This window comes from Vigna unguiculata, chromosome 11 (genome assembly GCF_037176805.1).
Source record: "Vigna unguiculata cultivar grain cowpea cultivar isolate G323 ecotype 2 chromosome 11, ASM3717680v1, whole genome shotgun sequence".
Classification (NCBI taxonomy): domain Eukaryota; kingdom Viridiplantae; phylum Streptophyta; class Magnoliopsida; order Fabales; family Fabaceae; genus Vigna; species Vigna unguiculata.
This window is the reverse complement of record NC_140802.1, coordinates 35,928,734-35,951,823: the sequence shown is the minus strand read 5'-3', so window position 1 is coordinate 35,951,823 and position 23,090 is coordinate 35,928,734. Positions and strand designations below refer to the sequence as shown.

Here is a 23,090-nt window from a genome sequence, read left to right as displayed (position 1 = left end):
ACAGAAATATTGAATATTAAAGTTTCTTCTCTTAGCTTTTCAACACACATTTTCTAGACTAAACTATAACTAAGACATTAATGCCCAAACAAGCAATTCATTCAACATAACAATTTTAACAATTTTGAATTTAAATGGTCAAGATTAATTTTCTTTTCACTGGATGTCAATTTATGTATTAAGTATGGAAAAAAAAATCTGTTCATGGTTATGAAACCTATAATTAAAGGAATTTGCATTAAAGGTGGTGATTTAATAATGTTAGCAAATGGGTGATGGAACAATAATATAGACAAGGAAGACCTGAGAAATTTTCTTCTTATTATTAAATGTAAATTACATTCTAACACTAAACAAAATTGGAATAAACATATATATAATGATTTATATAGAATCATTTGTTTGTATTTATTGCTTTCCGTAATTATAATTAAAAAAGCGATAGACAGGAAATAACATTGTTGTAAGAATTGTTATAAACATAACATTTTTGGTTAATTTAAGCTTTGGTTTTGTTGGGCATCTCCATTGCTGCTTTGGATATGACGTCAAAAGCTTTCAGCACGCACAATTTGAACTTCTTCTCATCAATAAAGCCTTTCTGTGTTTTCAAGGTAATTCTCAACGTTTTTGTGTAGCTTATAACTGAAATATTTATACTCTGCAACATGTCATGGTAATTAACACGGTTAACTAATTCAATTCTTTAAGAGTTGTGTTTAAATAATTAGTAAATTACTAAATACAATATATAAAGTTGTGATATCAAATATTCATAACACTACATTACCGTACATTAGTGGAAAGAAGTAGCTTGTATTCTTTAAGAGTGATCCAGGAACAGAACATGTATTGTAAATTGTGATAGCCTATGATGCACATATGATATGTGTATCGAACAATATACTACATCTATTCGATATGTCGATACCTTTCTTTTGAAAATAATAGGATATGATACGTTACATATATATGTAGATTGAAAAGTGTATAATCATTCTTAAAAAACATGATAAATATATAATTATTATTGTCTGAATATAAATTAAAAAAAATGTATTAAAGTTGTAACATAAAAATGTATAACTATTGTTATCACATAAGTACTTTTATTTTATAGATTAGATATTTCATTGATAAATATAAGTAAAGTACCCTAAAGTAACAGATATGGATATGTGTTGAACACAAATATGTAATCCAAATTAAAATATCGGTGTATTATAGGTGATAGTTCATACGAATTTAATTCAGTTTATTTTAAAAATTTTATTATTTTCAAATTTTAAAACGATTTTTTAGAATTATTAATACTTACAATTAGGAAACTCATGATAAATTTGTTACCTCTGGTCCACCAGTCATTGTGAAGTACAAGCCTTTCACAGGATGATTTGCCAAAACCATAGGTTCCACTGGTCCAATCAAGTTCGACACAACAACACTTGAGTTCCTCAGTGTCCCATAGATATGTTTAGCCACTGCCTGTATCAAACAAACATTCTAAAAAAGAAATAAAACAAAACTGCACTAATAAACAGAAATAGAAATATTTCTTAAAAATCAATTTAAATAAAAATATATTAAGTAAATATTTTCAACTTAAAAAATAAAAAATTATTTATTAATAAAATTTTGTCGACAAACTTTTGATAATGTACGCGTGACAACGTCTCAATAAATGTAAGAAAGATTTGATGTGACTTTAAAAAAAATATTTGATGTGACTTGAAAAAAAAATGTTTAATGTGTTGAAAAACAAATTTTGTAAAAAAAAAAGGTTTGTTCAAGTATCGTGTCATTAAAAAATATAGAAAGTTTGGCATTGCACTTGTAAGAACACACCTCATATCCTCTTAATTTCAGCTCCATATCTAAAACCCATTCAATGAGAAACACAGTGAAAGAATCTCTCTTCCTCTTAATTTCTTTTTGGGCATTCCACACAAACTCAAGAGGGTTAGAAATGTTGGTTTGGGTGAGCTTAGGTATTGGAACATGCAAGAAAGAGATATGATTCCCCCAAGGGGATTTTGAATCAGCCTTCATCATTTCTTGCACTGATTGGTAACTTCCAATGTTCCTTGTACTCAGTATCACCAATCCTGTTGAATTTGCTTTACTTGCCTCGTTATCAATCTCTTGCATGTATAGCCTAATCCCATAGAAGATTGCCCCAGTGACCACATCGTTTATTGTCTGCATTTACACAAAAGTTACTCTTATTTACCTTATAATTAACAAAAAAAAATTCATCATCAAATAATGTCGATAAATATAATCATAATCATATCTATAAAAGTTGTTTTTTAATACATCTTGTCCTCAAAATAAGTTACTTAAATGTGTTTTAATTTTTAAATTTTGACGCGAAATTGAAATTTGTTTATTTTTGATATATTTTTATCTCAAAACTTAATAAAAATAAATGGATATAATTCTTTTAATCTAATTACATTAAATTTTTTAAATGTATCAAACATATTTCATGTTAGTATAAGTTATTCACACCATTTGACACGTTCTCGTCTCAATGTCAGTTAAAAAATTTGTTTAGTACGTCAAAAAAATTTATGATACGTCAAAAAAAATTAACATAATTAAGTTAAAAAAATTATATTAATTTATTTTTAAATTTTGGAAACTAAATCATATCGAAGCTTTCGAATAGAAACAAAATTTAATTTCACTTCAAAGTTTAATAACTAAAAATATATTTAAGCCGATAAATATTTGAATATTTTACCACCCATTTTGGCAAGTTACTCTTACCACTCCAAGTTTGGACTTGATACTTTTGACTTGATCAAGAGAGAAGGATATGTTTGATATCACACAAGGCAAAGACTCAACACCTTCCTCACCACTCCTTATAGGTGATATATCATCCTCAACAACAGTACTTTTCGCTATGCTCCATCCAAAGTCTGAAATAGAGTTGAAAAAAGAGAACACTGTGGAAGAAAACCACCTGAAGAAACCCTTCTCAGAAGGTGACGATGATGATGAAGATTTTCGAGAGGGAAATGAGAGAGGAAGAGAAGGGTCATCAGCTCTTTGAAGAGAAGACAGAAGAGCTCCCATAAGGGAATAACCATCTCCAAGAGCATGGTGAAGTTTGAATATCAAGGTGCCAGCGCAAGTGCTTGTAGGGTATTTGATCACATGAATTTCCCAAAGGGGTTTATCTTGTGCCGTTCTTTCCATCAATAACTCTGTCACGTACTCTTCAAAATATTGGTCATACGATTCCAGTGACTCGTTTTCTGGGAATGTTGGAACCTTTATGTGATCTTCAGCTTTTACCTCTACTCTTTTCCATTTCATTTCTCCGTTTTCGTCTCTCACCTACCATGTGTTTGTGAAAATGTTACACAGTTATCATGAATAAAAACATTCACAAAATTGGAGTAACAGTGAGAGTGAGAAGAACCATTATGGAAGAGAATCGTGGATTCACTGGTAGAAACACCTCTTCGAACAAATACTTGGCTTGAGATAATTCAATTGGAGTTTCTGATTCTAAGAAGCCAAAACAATAAGCACACAGCACTGTGGTGTTGAAGTATCGTCCACTGGGACTCACTGGCTCTGTAGCATCTTCTGAGTTCTCCATTGCACTGTTGTTGGACTAATAGGATTTAGAAAGTGGAAACTAATTGTAATGTTTGGAGATTGAGTATCCATTTATACTAAGATAAAGAATAATTAGTACGTAATCTTATAATAATTTAAGGTGAATCATATAAAACTTTAAATACAATAGTTATCCTATGAAATCTTATTACGAAGTGAATTTTAAAATGAAATTTGCATCTATTTTACTAAACTTGTCTTATGTCCTTATATTAGGTGAAAATTTCAACGTCATATTTATATAGAATGGGAAATTAATTTAAAGAGATAGTCTAATTTGCCCATAATTTAATGGTGATTGCGCCAGTATGTCCGCCTTAACTTGAAGGGAAAGTGTAATTTGTCTATAAATGAATGCTGATTGCGCCATTATGTCTGTCTTAGTTTCAAGAGAAAAGTCAAATTTTCCCATAAATTAATGCTGATCCCGACAGTAGGTCTAACTCAGGCAGTTTCTTCCTCCACTCTTTATAGTTTCATAATTCCTTTTTAATATTTTATTATTTTTAAAATATACAATTTAAAAGCTATTATTTTAAAAAAAATAACATTATGATTGTATAATTAAAAATAAAATGATTTTTAAATTATATAATTCAAAGAAAAATTAAAATTTATTTTGAAAAAAAAATTCAGAGTACATAATTCAAAAATTATTTAAATTTTGGATTATACAATTCAACCCCTCTCAATACATAAAATATGATAAAAGTATATTTTTATCATTTAAATGTATTTTATAGAAAATTATTTGCACCATAATATTAATTTTATAATTTTAATAAAATGTAACTATATAAATTAAATAAATTGTACAATTTTATTAATATTATTTGTATTAGGAAAACACTTCGCCGTTTTTACGATAATTAAAAATAGTAAATATATTATAAGGTCCACTTTTATTTTACGTTATGGGTTCAGTGTTAGTTTTGCAAGGGTCCATAGCCAATCACTTGTTCCTAGGACCCTTCACAGATGCCCACTCACTTCCTATTATGTCTCCTGAAACCAAAACAGTTCTCTCACTTTTCCCCCTTTCTGAAATAGGAACTTTGCTAGGGCTTGAGTTACTCCCTCCTTCAAACTCATTGAACGCTCCCCTCTGCATAAGTAAAACTCAAACCCCTATCTTTGTATTTCTTTTCTGTTTGGTCGCTCTAGTTCCACGTAAATATCTGTTGTGGTTTTAGTCTTGTTTGTTTGTGCTTTTGTTTTCAGCTCCTAAAGTTGGTGTTGCTCCCACTAAGAGTTTTCCTCTCTTTAAGTTAGCTTGCAGTTTCGAGGAAAGGGAAGTTAAAATTTTCACGTTTTTGAAGTATATTGCTTGTGTTGGCCTCTATTTCATGTTTAAAATTCCTGATTGACGTTTGTGCTTGCATGAAAATGAACTAATTGTGATTTGATATTGATTTCTACTTTGCATGCGCGAGCAGGGGAGAAACCTTCTATTCTCACCCAAGCGAGCAACCCTTGCCTAAGCGAGAGTAGTAGAAACTCACTCCTGATTTCTACTCGAGTTGTCGCTCAAGCGATGAGCTTCTGTTTTAAGCGTTGAGAAATCTCGCTCAGGCGAGAAGGTCTTGCTTAAATGAAAACTCGCAAAACCTCACATTGCTCCCTGTTTGCAATCTCGCCAAGGCGGGGTTTTTTTGCTTGAGCGAGAGACTCTTGTCGCGCGAGTGAGAGCTCTTTAGCTTGAGCGAGATTGGTAGAAGAATTGTTTTCACTCCTTGATTGCTTCAATGATTGATTTATTTACCCTTAATAGCACCATGAATGATACCATGAATGTTTTATGTGATATAATGCGATTGAAATTGATGTGCTTGGTATGAAATTAAACATGAATTGGTTGGTTGGTTGTGCATTGACATGAAATTATAATCCTATGAAAGAACATGTGGGTTTGGTGTGGGAACATGGGTATGGTATGAGCTTGGCGAGATTTCATGGTGGTGTTGTTGAGTATATAATCATAAGGATTCAAGGAAGGTTGCATCCTGAAATTCTAAAACATCAGTCAGACTCACATAGAGTAGATTGGTTCAAGTGGTGAGAGTACCAGGAGATCCTAACCTTTGGCATGATAATGACCTTATATGATCATGGGCTAACCTTGTACGTGGTAGGGTGAAACTCATTGACAATGGCTCTATAGAGCAGTAGAGGTCACCACAAGTGCAAACATCTAGTGAATCCAATCTCATTATATGTATCCGGATACTTGAGTTAGAGGATCTTTATTGTTTTTCATCACACGCCTTGTATGTTTACTGAAATTCCTATTTAAATTCTGCCTGTTTATATATATATATATATATATATATATATATATATATATATATATATATATATATACACACATATATAGAAGGATTAATCCCTACTAGGTACTTTGAAAAAACATCTGAAAGACTTAGCACGACTAACGGTTCTAAATTGCAAATCAAATACAAATTATCTAGTGCAATTATAGAAAACCAAGATTATCGAATAGAAACCCCATTTTTGCTAGTCAAAGACCTCAAAAATGAATTTATTTTAGGGACACCTTTTATTAAAGCATTGTTCCCTTTAGAGATATCTGAAGAAGGAATCTCGACCAAGCACAATGGTAAATCTATAATATTTAGATTTATTAGAAAACCTATCACCAAACAAATCAATCTTATTCAACAAAAATCAAATCAAATCAATTTTTTAAAAGAAGAAATTTCTTTTAAAAATATTGATTCCCAATTAAACTTTCCCCAAATTCAACAAAAAATCAAAAGAGTGCTCCATTCAATTGAGTCAACCATTTGTTCTGACCTACCAAATAACTTTTGTTCTAGGAAAAAACATATAGTTGACTTACCCTATGAACAAGATTTCATAGACACTCAAATACCAACTAAAGCTAGACCAATTCAAATGAATGAAGAATCTCCAACCTATTCTTCTCTTAATGAACCTTATGATATAATCTAAGTTCGTTATTGATAAAGAGTCACTTCAAAATAATTTTTATTCGAAGGAATTACAACCTCAAATAAATTGATTTTTTTTTAAATTACCAAAATTCTATAAGGGTTATTATTCAAGAAATCTATTACAATTTTATTGAAAAGGTAAAACTAAATATCCCTTTTTTTTGATTGGTTTCATGCTTATACCATCAAAACCGATATAAAATATCCTTTCCAAGAAGAAACCATAGATTTCAAAACCACTAATGTCATCACGATATGGCATCTCAAAGATGGAGAAAAGGTTCAAACCGAACTACCTCCAAAAACACAATACCAACTCCCTAACCTTAGGGATGATAAGGGAAATCCAATAATAGTTGCACCCTTTAATATATATATATATATATATATATATATATATATATACATATATATATATATATATATATATATGATGAAAGTTATTTTATTTTACTCTAGTTTATCCTTCTTTTTGTGTCTGTTTTTCTGTTTGGTTTTCCTTTTTTACAATGATCACCAAATATTTGGTGTGAGGAGATATGGAAACCCCTGATGATCACCATGGTGTTGGAGACGTTGTAGTGTAGTTTAGCTCTGCCTTGGATCTGACTCATTATTGAGTCTATTTTGAAGAACATTTCCTTTTTAATTGTAATTCCTTGCTTTGGAAACGATTTCATGTTCAACTATTTATGTTTAAGTCGTATTTCATTTTTTTCAGTATATGTGGGATAATTGTAATAATTAATCCTTTATACTTCATCTCATGTGCTATAATTATTTATAATTATGTGGTGCTTTATTTATTAGAATTATTCTATTAAATTCGATGTCACATATATTATTACTATAATTATAAAAGAAAATATAAATAATTCTTATAATTTAATTATAAATAGTTATTTTAATATAAAAATGGTAAATTATAAAAAAAATGGTACTTAAAAGGTAAAATAATTATTTTAATTTAAAAAACAATTATTTAAAAGATAAAAATAAAAACCAGATGTGCACACTTGAAAATCTCTTTTATGCAATAGTGTAGATGATAATATATATTGTAATTTTTTATTTAATATATCACCTCATATATTTATATTTATGATTAGTAGGATATATAAATTTAAATTATATTACTTATTATAATATCAAATTAAATAACAATAAATTTAAATATTTATGAAGATATTAATTATAAATTTAAAATGAGTTAAATATATTTTTAGTCTTTACATCGAAATTGGGATTCGTCTATATCTCAAACGTTGATATATTTTTGTCCTCAAACTTTAAAAAAATTAAAGGATATAGTCCTTATTATTACTCAAAGACGTTAATTGTTAACTTTTTTTTAGGTTCATATTTGAGTTGTTTACACAATTTATCATATTTCATCTCATAGGTGAATTTGAAATATCGTTTAACACATACAAAAAAAGTTAATGTTGTTGGCTTAAAAGAAGTATATGCCATTCATTTTTAAAGTTTGAGGTTTGTAAGACCCACTCTTTTTGCTCTGAATGTTTAAGGGTCTGACCTTATCTGTTGGGCCTAAGGTCGGCCCATAGGGTACCCAAGACCCCTTACAGCCATTTGCTTCCTTTCATTATGCATTCACTTTGCAAAAAACCCCTTTCTCAACCTCCTTCTTCTCTCTTTTCAGAGCTCTACTAGGGTTTGAGCTAGTTCCTCCGTTGGGTAATCGAACTCTACTCCCGGTTTTGCAAGTTGCCACGTTCAGTGGTGCTCTTTTCGATTGTTTGTGCAGTTTTGCTAGCATTTTCTAGGTAAGGGAAGCTAGGATTTTTCACATTTTTGCAATATGTTGTTGTTTGGCTTCTGTTTCATGATTAAAATGCTTGATTGACGTTTATGCTTGCATGAGATTGAACTGGATGTGGCCTTGTCTAGTTTTCTTGGCTTGTCTGCACGAACAATGGAGAAACCTGATATTCTCGCCCAAACGAGCAGGTCTCGCCTAAGCGAGAGTACCAGAAACCCTCCCAGGTTTTAGTTCGCGTTGTCGCTCAAGCGATGAGCTCCTGTTTTGAGCGATAACTCATCTCTCTCAGGCGATGAGGTCTTGTCTAAGCGAGAAAATGCAAAAACTCATTGTTCCACTGCTCGAGCTCTCGCCTAGGCGAAAGGAGCTCGCCTGAGGGAGAGAACCTCTCTCGCCTGAGCGAGTGCTTCCAACCTGAACGAGAATTGTGCAGGGATGTGCTCAAGTACTATTTTCTTCTCTGTTTTTGGTTGATGGTCACATGATTGATTGGATTACCCTATTTAAAGGATGAAATGTGTGAATATGCATGTATTAAATGATTTATGGGCTGGAATTGATGAGCTTGGTATGAATATGCGTATGAAACATGATTGGGTGGTTGGTTGTATATTGGCATGAGATTGGTATGCATGATAAATCTATGGTTGGTGAAACATGGCTATGGTATGAGTTTGACGTAATTCCATGAACCTCTTGGTGAGATCTCATGGTGGTGCCATATGTGATGGATGTAATTTCATGAATCTTTTGGTGAGATCTCATGGTGGTGCCTTATGTGATGGACGTAATTCCACGAACCTCTTAGTAAGGTTTCGTGGTGGTGCCTTAGTGTATATAATTAGGTAAGGATTCAAGTAAGGATTGCATCCTAAAACTCTAAATAGTCAGTTAGTCTCACGTAGAGCAGACTGACTCAAGTGGTGAGAGTAGCAAGAAGCCCTAGTCTTTGGCAGGATAATGGCCTTAAATGTTTGAAGGCTAACCTTGTGCATGGTAGGGTGAAACCCATTGGCAATGGCTATGCATAGCAGTAGAGGCCACCACAAGTGCAAACATCCAGTGAATCCGACAGATTATATGTATCGAGATAATTGAGTCTTAGAGTCTTACTTGTTTGCTATCACATAATTTTTTGCCTATCTTGTTGCATGTTTACGATATGTTTTAAGTATTTGTGTGCCATAACATGTTAAAATGATTTATACTCTAGCTTACCTTTTCTGTTTGATTGTGTGTTTTGGATGTGGTTTTTCCTTTTGCAATGATCATCAGTTTATTGATGTGAGCAGATGTGGAAACCCCTAGTTATCACCAGGGTGATGGAAATTCTGCAGTATATCCAGGCTTGGGTTGGATCTTTTTTCCTTCAAGTAACCTCTATAGGTACTGTTGCCTATGTAATATCTTGCTCTAGGAACAAGCTTTTGATCAACTGTCAAACTATTACTTTTTGTTTTTTTTAATGGTATCGTAGTGTGCCTTAGGTTTCTCTTCTAATACATTCTAGATAACTGTAATGGTTTATACATGTGTACCTCTTGGTGTTGCTCTGTTATATTATATTTTGTGTGACATTTCATTTATAGAATTTATTCTCTATGGGACGTTACAAGGTTCATAATATATAAAAATTTAGAACATGAATAAATTTCAATTTCACTTACAATTTTAAAAATAAGAACATATTTAACTCATTTAAAGTTGTGTACAAAATGAAAATAGTTATATAAATAAATATGAATTTTTATAATTTAACTAATATTTAGTTTTGAATAGTTGTCATAATTTATAAAAATAATTGAAAACGTTTTTTAAAAGTTATAAATAATTTTAGTAAAAAAATTGTTGCTAAATATAATATGTTATATCGTAAGACTTTATTTTGTTGTGTATAAGAAACAATAAATATATTAGGCATCATGTTATTATATCGAATTTGGTTATTATCCTATCATAATATTATTGTTTTATTATTATGATATTCTCTGACATTTTGTATCATCTTGAAAAAAAGTAGTGTTTGATTTTCAAACATTCCTATTAAATCCAAACTCCTTGACACCTCTTGTGTCTCATTTATTCAATATTTAAGTTTTGTCTCAATAATTTAAATGTCATTGAACTGTTCCATCTCTGTTGCCCTTAGTAATATAAATAATCTTTGTTGACTTTTCTTTCCTTAGTTATAAGGGCAGAATAAAGTACATTAAAAAACTTCTATCATTGAAATTAGGTCGAAAGTAAGAAAACTTCTATCCTATTTTGTCGCTAAAGATGAAAATATAAATGATGATTTATATTTTCGGAATTGGTTATTATAATATTATAATTGTATGTAATACAAAAATATATTATTATTATTATTATTGTTATAAAATAACATATATGCAAAAGTGTTATTCAAAGAAAAAAATAATATTATTTAAAATTATAGAAAAAAAATACATCGTTAATATATAATATGTTAAAAATAAAGGTCAATTATATATAACTATCATATTGATAAAAAAAAACTATTGAATATTTTACTTAATCGAGTTATACACTAAAACGTTATCTATTTTTTTAATTAATATTTTGTTAAATTAATTATAATTAATAATAAAAAAGAGCCAAAAAATAACAATTTGGTAAAGATTGTAAAATAGCAAAAAAGTACAGGACATAAAATATATTTAAAATAATTATCTTATACTAGCGTAAATACAGGCTCTGTCGCACCTGTGTGTACACATTTTTTAAATATGAATGATAGTATGTTAGTAAATGATAATAGTGTAATGTTATTAAGTTAATACATAAAATAAATTTATATTTATTAAAAATAAAGTGAAATGAATAGAGAAATTAATTGTTCATGAATAAAAATAAATAAAAAAGATATAGAAAATAGGTAAGAATAACCGTTAATTTTAAAAAAATTTAATAAATAATTAAATTGTAAAGGATAGAATTGATATTATGAAATATGAACACAAAACAAAGAATTCTCTTTATATATTGTTATATATTATCTTTAAATTACATAAGAATATAAATAAGTGATAAATAAATTTTATTACATTTAATTGTAATATATTATAATTAATAATTTTAAAATACCTATATAGAGAGTCATTTATAAGCTCTAAATAACACATAATAATTTTTTATTAAAATAAATTTTAAAAATTATTAAATGAAAAGATAAAAGTAATATATTATTTAATTGAGTTACATACTTAAAAATTACTATATCTTAATTTGAAATATTCTTTTATTGTATTAATTAATAATTTTCAATTATATAATCCAATTAACTATAACCAATGATAATGGTTAGAAAAAGAAGTTCAAAAATATCAAGATTTAAAACTAACAAATACTTTTACAGAAATTATATTCAGAATGACTAAAATATATTTAAAAAATATGATCAATGATAATTTGACTTCTTGCAATAGTCCAAATCAAAGAGGATAATATGGATAGATATATAATCAATAGTGTTGAAACTTTTAGTTTCATTGAGACATGTGTTTGATCATAAACCATATAATTTTAGTGATGGTTATACAAAGCATTAAATTCCAACAATTACTAGTATCTGTATTCTCCTAATAAGTAACAACTTAATTAATAATAATGTCAATCAATGTTTCATTATATACTGTATATAGTAGCCATACTGCGTTTGTGCTATATGCATAAATAAAGCTTTTTCATGAGAATAAACAATGTACAAAATGAAACAAACATGTCATTAACAATTTGATTTTGATATTAAAAGTGATATATGTGAGTTTCACTGATATTATTATGTAATAGTTTATTTATAAATTTTTTATTTTATTGAATGTATATATGAAATTAGAATAATATATAGTACATTAATATCTCCAATTTATTTTGAATTCTTTTTCGAGACAATAAAAAAATAAAAATAAAGAACAAAGTGGATAATCATTAGCGAATCTTAATTAATTGAACCAAAATTTGGCAAAGAAATTCCTTTGAAGAACTAAATCCATCTACTAATCATTGATTAAAATAACCTTAATAGAAATTAATAAAAAAAACATTTCAACATTAGTTAATTTTCCTTTAGCAGATTTGATAAAAAAAAAAAACTATTGACTGAATAGCATCACAAACTAATTTTTTAAGTTAATAATAAAATATTTTTTGTATTTAATACTAATTGAAATGAACTATTAAAACAAATTAGATTAAAATTCAATAAATTTTAGAATTCTTTTATTCAAACAAAATATTAAAATAATAAAATATTAAAATTTAGTATATTTTTTAAATTATAAAATTTTCTATCTAAACAAATGCTTAAGATTCATTTCAAATAAATACTTATTTGATTTTTTTTTTACGATATAACTATAGTAGTTTATATTTTTTTTAATAGGTTGTTCATTTGTTTAAGTGTTGAAAATTTGTTTTCATATTTTTACCAACATTAGTAATAAATACACTAAAAATATCATCTTTAGAAATAAGTGGATTTAGTTCTTTTAACCAAATTTTTTTAAGTTTATTTGACGTTCTAAACATGTTTTTCGTATTTCTCAGTTAGCGTTAAAGTAAAAATATGTCAAACATTGTAAATAACTCAAATACTATCATGAAACATGTTTGAATGTTAAGTTCACACTTATTCTCGACATACAATTACAAAACTCAGCTTTCAATGTTCATTTCTTCTGAACATCTTGAATGACAATTTTTGATTTTCTGTCTGTAAAGAAGATTTATGGGACATTTGATTACTTGAATGCTTGACTTTCTCCAATTATACACTCTCATATTTTAAATCCTTCAATACTGACAATAGTAAACATAACAAGACAATAAACAAAGTTGTTGAAAATAATAAATCTATCAAAAAACATAAAGCAAAATAGATTCCAAACTCTATCCTCATAGTTAAGAGTGTCAAAGGATGATTTTCTTCGATATCAAGCTCCACAAAATTTTTAGACCTAAAAAACAATCAATCCAAGAAAGATATCAACAACTAGTTATTCAACCAACAATTTATAATTTCAATAAGCTAAAAAAAAGTAAAAAGCATACAAATAAAAGGAAAAATATAAATAAAAAAAATAAATAAATAACATATCACAATTAACATAAGTTCGATCTAATACATATGACAAACACCAAACACACAAACATATTAAAAAGTCTTGTTAATGAAAACATAACACAAAAAACTTGACAACATAAACATATTAAAAATTCTTCTTAACAAGAACAAAGCACAAAACTTCACACAATTTAAGTTCAAATTACAAAAGTCACTTCTTAATATGAACATTTCTTCTTTACATCTTAAAGGGAAATTTCTGGTTTTCTAGCGGCAAAGATTCACAATCTCTTTTAAGTAAATGAATAGTCAAATCAACGATTAGTCTCTCAAGATGAGTTGATTCTTTAGTAAACTTCGTCAACAAATTCTGAAAAATCACATTCGAAATTTGGGATTCAATACATAAGTGGAGCAAATTATAATTTTGAAATGTTGAAATACCTCTGCAATGCTATCACGTGACATATCATTAGTTGACTATTTGGGTTTCTCCAATTCTACACTTTTAGTGCATTGATCCTTTAATATTGACATTAACATTAAATAAGAATAAAAACTTGTTGACAATAACAAATATATTAGAAGACTTTAAAAGTAATCAACATCTTACCATTGACTTTAGCATACCCTCATTAAAGCTTTCAATGATTTTTTTTGGTCCATGCACACCTCTTTTACTCTAAAAGGTTGATTAAATCTCGAAGTATGGACAATCTTGAACTCAACTTTGAAAGGACAAGTCTTATCAATGAGGCTTTCAAACTCTTTAGGCATATTTTCAAAAGTAGCATTCTAAATAACAAAAGTTACTTTGGTGAATCAAAATGTAGTAAAACATTATTCAAACTGTGCTTTAAAAATATGTTTCAAAATGATACTCCAAACATAAAAAACATGGAATTTTAAACCTCAAACAATATGGAATTTAAATTTAAAGTAAAGATCACAAAAATAAACCTTTTCCAAAGAATCTATTTAAATTAAAGATCACAAAATAAACCTTTTCCAAAGAGTCAATGATATCAGAGCTAGATTTCTTCGGTATTGTAGTAGCATTATGATCAAATCCCACAAAAGTTATAGGGTTCATAGCATCCATTACACAAAGCTTGAGTTTATACCTAAAAAAATAGCCATTAAAAAAAGATATATTCATGTTCATACATAATAGCAAAATATTTTAAGCAGAATAACCAAGTTTTACATAGTATTTTAATTATTTGGGTGTAACCTTGATCACGTGTTTATTGCACTTTTAACAACAACAACAAAAAACGTAACATAAATCTTAGGCTAAATGTGAATAGAAGAGGGTAATAACTACAAATATGATGTTAATCGGTCAAAATTTTCAGATAAAAAGAAAGGATTTTTTAGAGAAGAAGAGACAAATACAAATAAAAAAAAAGAAAACAATATAGATTAAAACAAAAATATGATATTAAATGTGAGAGGAAGAACTCCAAATCTTGGATTAATAGAACAGTTTGAAGGAAACAAAAAGAAATTTTAATAGAGAAACACAAGAAAAAACAAAATATTATGTTATGTTGCAAGAAAGAAAATCTTACATCTCTTTTATAGACACATGATAGAAGCAAATCAACCCAGATCTTATTTATCTCCTCCCTTTTGAAGTATTTCCTCCTAGCAAAAAGTCTACATCTCTTTTTGAAGTATATCCTCACTTTATGCCACATGTCAAGAACATATGTTACCAAATGTTAAACTCCTAAGTGTATATATAATTGATCAAAAATGCAATGTGTAAAAAAATACAATGCCAATTGTAACATTTTCAAGTGTTATAATTTCTACTTTTAATTAATTTTTGTATGTTTTGTGTTTGGTTAACCTTTAAAATTTTGGTTTTTGTGATGTTTTAAGTGTATTATTCATATATGCTCATTGGTTAGCAAGTGACAAACAAGTGATAACTAACAAAAATAGGCTCACAAAAAACGAAAACACTAGACTTTTTCTTTATGTACCCCAAAATCGGATTTGCATAACACTCAATTTTTAAAATAGCTATTTTATTTTTAACGAGGGCAACTTCTAGATTATTTATTTTGAAAATTTTTCATGACAAACTTTATGAAATTTCTAAAATACGATTTTTGTAGTGAAAGTTTTGGAATAAAATTTTCAAAATGAATTTTAATGAAATTTACAGAATGCAAAAAATGTTTTATGAAACAGGTTTTTTAGAACATAATATTTAAAACAAACTTTCAAAATATATTTAATATTTTTTTTAAATAAGTTTTTTTTAACAAGTTTTTCCACATTTTCTCTCCTTTTATTATATTTTAGTCTTTTCAATTAGCATGGGGTTGCATTTAGTAATGATGGGTTCAGGAAGCAAAATCCGAAAACAAGGCCCAAAATTCAAAACCTAGGGGAGCTTGGTTTCTTTGAGTTATTCATGTAATGAAAACGCTTTAAAAGCCGTCATAGATACACTCTTCACTCCTCATCGCAACTTGGATTAAGGTATTATCTCAGAAACCCTAAATCATTCATTTCGTTTCTCTGCAATGTGGTAAAGAAGGTGAACATGATGAAAAAAGGATGAGTGATCATCAAACATTACATAACGTGTTTGATATGATCAAATTCTCCATCGCTACGTTCTTTCTGATTCACCTTCAATCACCATTCACGTGCCTCTTTTAGTTTTATTTATTTCTTTATTTTGTTTAACGTGATATCAGTACTCGAAACAAACGAAATTACGAACCTGTGTTGTTGCAGAAGCGAGTCGGGAATTGGGAATGGGCTTGATATGGGCCACGGCGGAGGATTTGAGCCGCAACAGAGCCCGAGTGCTGTCGCTTTATAGGCAAATTCTGCGGAGCCTGAATTCGCCGGCGTTGCCGCTGAGCTTCGCGGCGAGGCTGGCGAAGAAGGCGGAGGTGCGAGCAATGTTCTGGGTGGGTTCCGATGAACGCTCAGTGCACAACATTGCTGATCTAATTGACGCCGCAGAGTACTCTCTCTCCTTTCTCAGAAAAGGCCAACTGCCTCCCCGTCATATTAACTGAACAATGCTCACATGCTTTCTGATTTATATTTATAATTTTTATTTATAATGTAGATACATAGATAAGTGTATGTATAATTGTATGATTGTATAAATGCTCTCTGTAAATTTATAACTTTTGGAGCAATGATTCACAATTTTCTCCTGCTGTGTGCATTCATTGAACTGGATTTTGAAATTTGTTTGGTGATAAATGAATGGTCCGTGAATAGGTTATTTCCCAAGGGGCCAAATAACACGGTTTAATTTGTTGCTTGACTTTACATTGATATTTCCCTTTATGAAATTTTCTGTCGATTGTGCTCGAGTTTTTTTGCAACTTGAGAATAAGAGATAGCGCAATTCAAAAAATTGATCTTGTAGTGTGATAAGGATTGTTCGTTACTTCCATACACCATACAATATTATATGTATATATCACATGTATCAGAAAGTTAATGTGTTCCATTACTTTAAAAAGGTCTAAATAAGATTCATAATTGCGTGGATAGGACAGAATCAGGGGGAAAGGAATAATATCAGTGTAACATGAGAGAATAAAGGTAAGGGTTACAAATGGTAAGGATAGAAAACTGATTCTCTATGGTGTTTCAAGTTATCCCAGGGAAGCTTTTGGCTACTTCTAATGAATCATTCAGGTTGAGTGCCAAATCCATACCCACTTATTGAGGCTTTAGTAGGGTTGACAACAAACTAGTTTACCACTAAATTTTATAACAATTATTCTATGATTGAAAATATTGCAGGAAGATGAAGATCAAATATAACTAACCATGGAAGATTCCAATCAATGGCCACATACAATATGTGACTCATGAAAATGGATTAACAGTAAGAACATTTCCCCAAACTACCAAGTCCTGAAAAAGAGTAATCATTGAACATCCTTGTAAATTCTTATAAATCGTCTGAAATTTGAAATCAAATGAAGACTACAAATAAAATGCTGAACGAAGTTACAAAAGTAATTATAAGCGCAAGTTCCATACTGCATTTACTCTTTCAATTCAGACTACAAAATCTAAGTTGTTGATCCCACACCGATCTGATCACTAACCACCGAAATCGAATAAAAAGCAAAATTCTTTTATTAAATAAGATTATGTTCTGGATCTAATTTCAAAATGTGATCTAACTTGATGTAAACTAAATTGTTACACATGTACATAATTTTATTTGCAAAATAACTAACATCACTTTTTCTCACAGAAGAAATTTATAGAATTGCTACACAATGTTTTTTTTTATTTTTTGTTTAAGTCCATTGCAGGAAAAATAATCTAACCTTCTTGAGCTTCTATTTATGGAAGGGAAAGCCTGAAGACATTCATATTGTGAACTGGGCTGTTTTTTCCTGCACCTCCTTTTTTTATTCTTTTTTCTTTTTGCACCACCATAAAACCTGTAATTCCCGATCTATTCCTTGTAGCATTATAATAAAAAGGTAAATGTGACTCCTGTTTTAAATATTTTTGAATTGGATGTTTTGGAAGGTACTTTTGAATCCTGAAAAACACTCTATCCAAAATATATTTTTTATACATTTTTTTATAGGATGTTTCACAATCCTAAATCCAGCTCACTTAACTCATAACTTAAACGAGTTCCAGCCAGGTTGACCCATAATCTATCATCAACAACATTTTATTAAATTGTTTACAATTTCTTTATTATAACTATTTACTACTAATTAAATAGGTTCAAAATTTGATATTTTTAAATAGTATAATATTATTCAATAATGTTGGAATAAGTTAGATGTTTAATTTATTTGTTTATCAAGTTATATACGTTGATAATTTAATTTTAACCTATTATCTTTATAATAATAATAATTGGAGAATTAGGTAAACACTTTGATTCTATTGTTATAAAAAATAAATGAGCCAATATATTTTCATTGTATTGCAATATATATATATATATATATATATATATATATATATATATATATAATAAATTACAAAAGTAAAACGTTTGTAAGTGAGTCAACCCACTGACTTACCAATCCGTGGTGGGTTGAGTATGGTTACAAAATTTTTGACCCAAAAAGTGAGCCGGGTTGAGTTAATCCTTTTTTAGCTCAATCCATAATGAGCCAATTTGTATCAGTCAGATTGACTCACTTTGACACCCCTACCGATGGTTCAACTTTAGCCTAGCCCACAACCAACATTAACCTCTAAGTGTATTATGAGCTTTTGTTGCTCCAACCATTGTCGTGAACCGGTTTAGACCACCAACTATGAATATTCCGTGTTGGTTGAGTGAAGGTAACCTCAATCAAAATGAATAAAAGTGTCCTCCTAAGGAAAGAAAGTTGATTCACCTCTACCCATTTAATCCCAAAGGAAGCTTCCCTAAGATAGCTACTATATTAAGCTCTTTGTCCATTTAATTTAGAGAGAGTGGGAGGAAAAAAGCTAAAAGGGAGCTACAGTGTTGCTTGCTTAGGAAGAAAAAGGAAAGAAGGCCAAGAGGGAGGTGTAGCGATGCTTGGTTTTGAAGAAGGAGGAAAGAAGGGAAAGGGAAAATAAAACGTAAGTTTAGGATTTTTAATATATTTTATTAAGGGGTAAAATAAGGATACTACATTTTACGAGGGTGTAGGAAGAAATGTCTTGTGAATTGTATTAATAATTGGTCGGCCCACAAAGCCAATGGGCCCAATGAAACATTGACATACCAAAAGTACTTCTTACTTCACCTATGTATTTTTCATAAACAATCATGTTAATATGAAATTTCCCACTTTGTCCTTCGTAAATTGCGCGATCAAGAAATCATTTTTCTACTTTCAGATTGCATAAATCCAAAAGTAATTTTTTTTCTTAAAATAATAAATTGTGTTGCACAATTCCAAAATTATCATTTTTGCTTTTGGATTTTGCAATTTGGAAGTCATGTGTCCCTCTCTTCTCCAACTTTCCTCTTATCTCCTTCTATTGTTTATTTGCCTTCTAGATCACCCTACATTCAAAGTTTGAGCTCCCCGAGTCATACCACTTCGTCGCCTAAACTACATAATTCTCCAACCTTTACCATACCATAGAGGTCCTCTAGCATTCCATGCTCTCCACCTCTCCAATAAGCTAGTGATCTTATGGCCACCAACCCCCCCCCCCCCCCCCAAAAAAAAAAAAAAACTGCAAGTGCTTAAGCTTGTGTGATCAATATAATTTTGGTTGCATCAATATCGTGACAAAGTTCTCAATTGGTTAAGGAGACTAGTGTTGGGTCTTATAAGAGGGATCATCGGGGAGATACAACATCAATGAGACATGAGCCTAATCCACATATAAGAGATTGAAACCACTCTTAATCCAAAACCTTAAGGCGATGGATTTGTGGGTATTTGTTTTTATTCAATGTAGAACTTAGACTCACACTTGGATTCCCAACAATCTCCCCTTCAAGTGTGAGTCCCTTCACATTGGTACTTCCCCCTCGAGCTAACTTTTGGGTACCCCTTTTTCTGTACTGTCGTTCTTCTTAACAGAATATGCTTACTTGACCTATTGTTAGGAAGACTTTCGATTCAGGATCTCGTCTAAGCCGGTCACCCACGAACCTGGCTCTGATACCACTATTGGATCTTTGGAGAGAGGATCACTAGGGAGATACAACACCAATGAGACATGAGCCCAACCCACACATAAGGGATTAACACCACACTCAACCCAAAACCTTAAGGCGATGAGTTTATAGACCTTCATTTTTACTCAATGTAAAACTTAGACTTACACTTGGATTCCTAGCATCTAGATATCTACTTCAAAGTGAGACAATAAAGGTTCTAGAAAACTAAATAAAATAAAGAAGAGAGGGTGATATGACTTTCCAGTCGCAAAATCCAAAGTTAACTTTTACTTTCGGACTGCACAGTTTAGATTTTAAAAAAAATAACTTCCAAATTATATAATTCAAAAGTTAAAAATATTTTGAATTTTGAAATCAAATTGACTTTCTAAATTATAAAATTATATAAAAAATAAGAAAGTAAATTTTTTTATATTTATGGAGGTGGAAGAAATTACTCGTACCCAATTGGTTGGAGGTCCATACTGAGTACAACTCTGATTATACAACGGTAGGGTTATGAAATATAAAAAGATTTAAGGTTTAGTTATACCTTTGGTTCTAATTTTTGTTTCAAAATATCGATTTAGTCCCTCTTTTATTTAATGATATCAAAGATGCCCTTTTTATTAAGTTGTGATAAACGTTGATAAGTGAAATGTGAGTTGACATGGTTATGTGTGCTAGGACCATAAACATCAAAGTAGTTAGTGACATGGTAGAGAAATAAAAATGTGATTTAATATTTAAAATTAATTTTGAAATTAGGATTTATGTAGATAAAACAGATTGAAGATTCTGTTGGCTTCTATTATTCGAAGCTTTATTGGGATTCCACAAAGGTTGATCGTGATTGGAAAGTTAGGCCTCAAGCTTCATCTTTGATCTTGAAAGTTTCAACAAAACTCCGGAAGCCATGGTAAAAATTTGTTCTTTACTTGCACCATTAACCAATGTGGAAAGACCCAAGATAAACCCATCATGGTAAGTAACCAGCAACATGTTTCTAAACCATACTCATGGTCACATACATAAATACAACAATTTGATTAAATTTCCTAAAAAAATTGAGTATTTAAGAAAAAAATATAACTGTTTATAATTTAGTGGGTAAGTATATGAGTTGATAGACATGAACTAGTATTGAGAGAATTAACCAACAATAGATGTAAAAGTTACTATGAAAATATGCATAAGAAATGTTTATTACTTTTAGGATGATTGAATTTGAAAGAACTCAAATGATCTTTTTATCGAACAAATATCATTATAAAACCGTAACTTGTAATGGAAGTCTAATGGTACATTGGAAACTCATATGAGCTCACCGGCAACTGATACATGGCTTTAACAAAAAGTAAAATAACGAATAATTTAACATGAAATGTAACTTATTTATCTAAATGATGTCGGTCAAAATTGTATAAAAATTGAGCTTATATAAAGTAAAAATGGTAAATAAAAAACACACTAATCAATAAATTGTCTCGTTTCATTAAATTGTATAAGAATTGAACTTAAATATTGTTGTTGTAGGATTTGTTGTTACAAATACAATACAACATAGATCTCAAGGATTGCAACAAAATTTGAAGAAACCAATATTGAAATATCTCTCTAATTTCAGATTTGGAAAATGGAATAAAATGAAATTGGTATATTCAGAATTCATGAGCGTGTTCCATATTCTAGAGATGTTCAAGTCATGATATAATAGTAGTGGCCTAAGTCAAACATGATAATCATACTCCTTTCTTTTTTGGTCTTTTTTAGATTTAATCTCCTTTGTAAGCATTCTTGGCAATATGGCCATAGCCATTAACTCTTGGAAGAGCAATTTACATGCGTAAGGGATGTAAACCTGCATGGACAATAGAAAGGCAAAGAATTCAACACAAGGAACACCTTGGACTTTGACTATAGCAGCATATAAGATAATGATCATCCACCTAAACAATGTCCGGTTTGTTCTTGCAACCCCTGCACTTGAAATAATTCTTCTTGAGATTTTCCTTGTGGATGACAATAATATCAAAGGTGATGCCTTCCACAGTCCAGGGCATGTCCTCTTGTGTATAAGTCATACCAACTATTCCCTTCTAACCATGTCTACTACTGAATTTGTCACCAACTTATGGTATGCGAACATATCTCACTGTTCACTTAATGTCGTTTAGCACAACTTAACAGAAAGGCCATCTTTGATACCATTAAACAAAACTGGGGACCTAATTGAGACTTATAATAAGAGAGAGACCAAATCGATATTTTGGAACGAAAATAGGAACCAAGGACATAATTAAACCAAGATTTAATGTGCCTCAATATTATTTACCGAAATATATAAAATTTCACAATAGTTATAACATTTTGATTTAATAGTATAAAATTATTAAATAAAACATTTAAACTTTGATGAAACAAAGTAGATAATAATAAGATATATAATATTCATATAATTATCCATAACAAACAACCATAAAATATAATATATACAAACTAGACCCAAAACATCTAAGAGTTTTTCAAAATATGTATCTCTTTTTGTATAACTAAAAAAAAAAAAAAACCTAAGCCTTACTCTAAAGTCTCATTGTTGTGTCTTTCTCTCTTCACACAATTAAGTGATCATTGCAAAAAGAAACAAACAACACAAGCAACATAAAACACACCACAAGATAAGTTTGTGTGTGTGTGTGTTTGTGTGTGTGTGTGTGTGTCTATATATATATATATATATATATATATATATATATATATATATATATATATATATATATATATATATATATATATATATATATATATATATATATATATATATATATATATATATATATATATATATATATATATATATATATATATATATATATATATATATATAAACTCAATTATCCGGATACATGTCTTTGATATAGAATTCACTAGAGGTGTGCACTTGTGATGGTTCCTAGACTTTGCATAGTCTAGCCTTAAGGGGTT

The 23,090-nt window shown here is 29.5% G+C and overlaps 2 protein-coding genes and 1 non-coding gene across 4 annotated transcripts; 2 read left to right on the top strand and 1 right to left on the bottom strand.

Annotated features, from left to right (window-relative positions):
• Positions 1–291: 291 nt before the first annotated feature.
• LOC114169035 (wax ester synthase/diacylglycerol acyltransferase 4-like) lies at positions 292–3,692 on the bottom strand. Of its 2 annotated transcripts, none has more exons than XM_085668691.1 (5): positions 3,434–3,692; positions 2,773–3,348; positions 1,846–2,199; positions 1,348–1,503; positions 292–661 (listed from the first exon to the last, which is right to left on the bottom strand). In XM_085668691.1, the coding sequence occupies exons 1-5, from the start codon at positions 3,614–3,616 to the stop codon at positions 500–502; spliced, it is 1,431 nt and encodes a 476-aa protein (XP_085524817.1). In that variant the 5' UTR covers positions 3,617–3,692; the 3' UTR covers positions 292–499. The 2 variants fall into 2 exon arrangements, with proteins under 2 accessions (XP_085524817.1, XP_027909849.2); XM_028054048.2 differs by having other exon boundaries at positions 1,348–1,485; positions 3,434–3,689.
• A 12,139-nt stretch (positions 3,693–15,831) lies between these two features.
• Positions 15,832–16,686, top strand: LOC114170008 (COMPLEX 1 LYR-like protein). Its single transcript, XM_028055469.2, has 2 exons — positions 15,832–15,976; positions 16,238–16,686. The coding sequence occupies exon 2, from the start codon at positions 16,258–16,260 to the stop codon at positions 16,525–16,527; it is 270 nt and encodes an 89-aa protein (XP_027911270.1). The 5' UTR covers positions 15,832–15,976; positions 16,238–16,257; the 3' UTR covers positions 16,528–16,686.
• LOC114170956 (small nucleolar RNA R32/R81/Z41) lies at positions 16,033–16,131 on the top strand. The gene has a single exon (XR_003601307.2). It is a non-coding gene; the product is annotated as a small nucleolar RNA R32/R81/Z41 (small nucleolar RNA).
• Positions 16,687–23,090: the final 6,404 nt, after the last annotated feature.

Excerpts from the sequence above, each read along its gene's own strand:
- LOC114169035 (XM_085668691.1), bottom strand. The coding sequence starts at position 3,616 with ATGGAGAACTCAGAAGATGCTACAGAGCCAGTGAGTCCCAGTGGACGA. Across the intron at positions 3,349-3,433 it reads CACGATTCTCTTCCATAATG|GTGAGAGACGAAAACGGAGA; the intron begins GTTCTTCTCACT and ends AACACATGGTAG. Across the intron at positions 662-1,347 it reads CAATGACTGGTGGACCAGAG|AGTATAAATATTTCAGTTAT; the intron begins GTAACAAATTTA and ends GACATGTTGCAG.
- LOC114170008 (XM_028055469.2), top strand. The coding sequence starts at position 16,258 with ATGGGCTTGATATGGGCCACGGCGGAGGATTTGAGCCGCAACAGAGCC.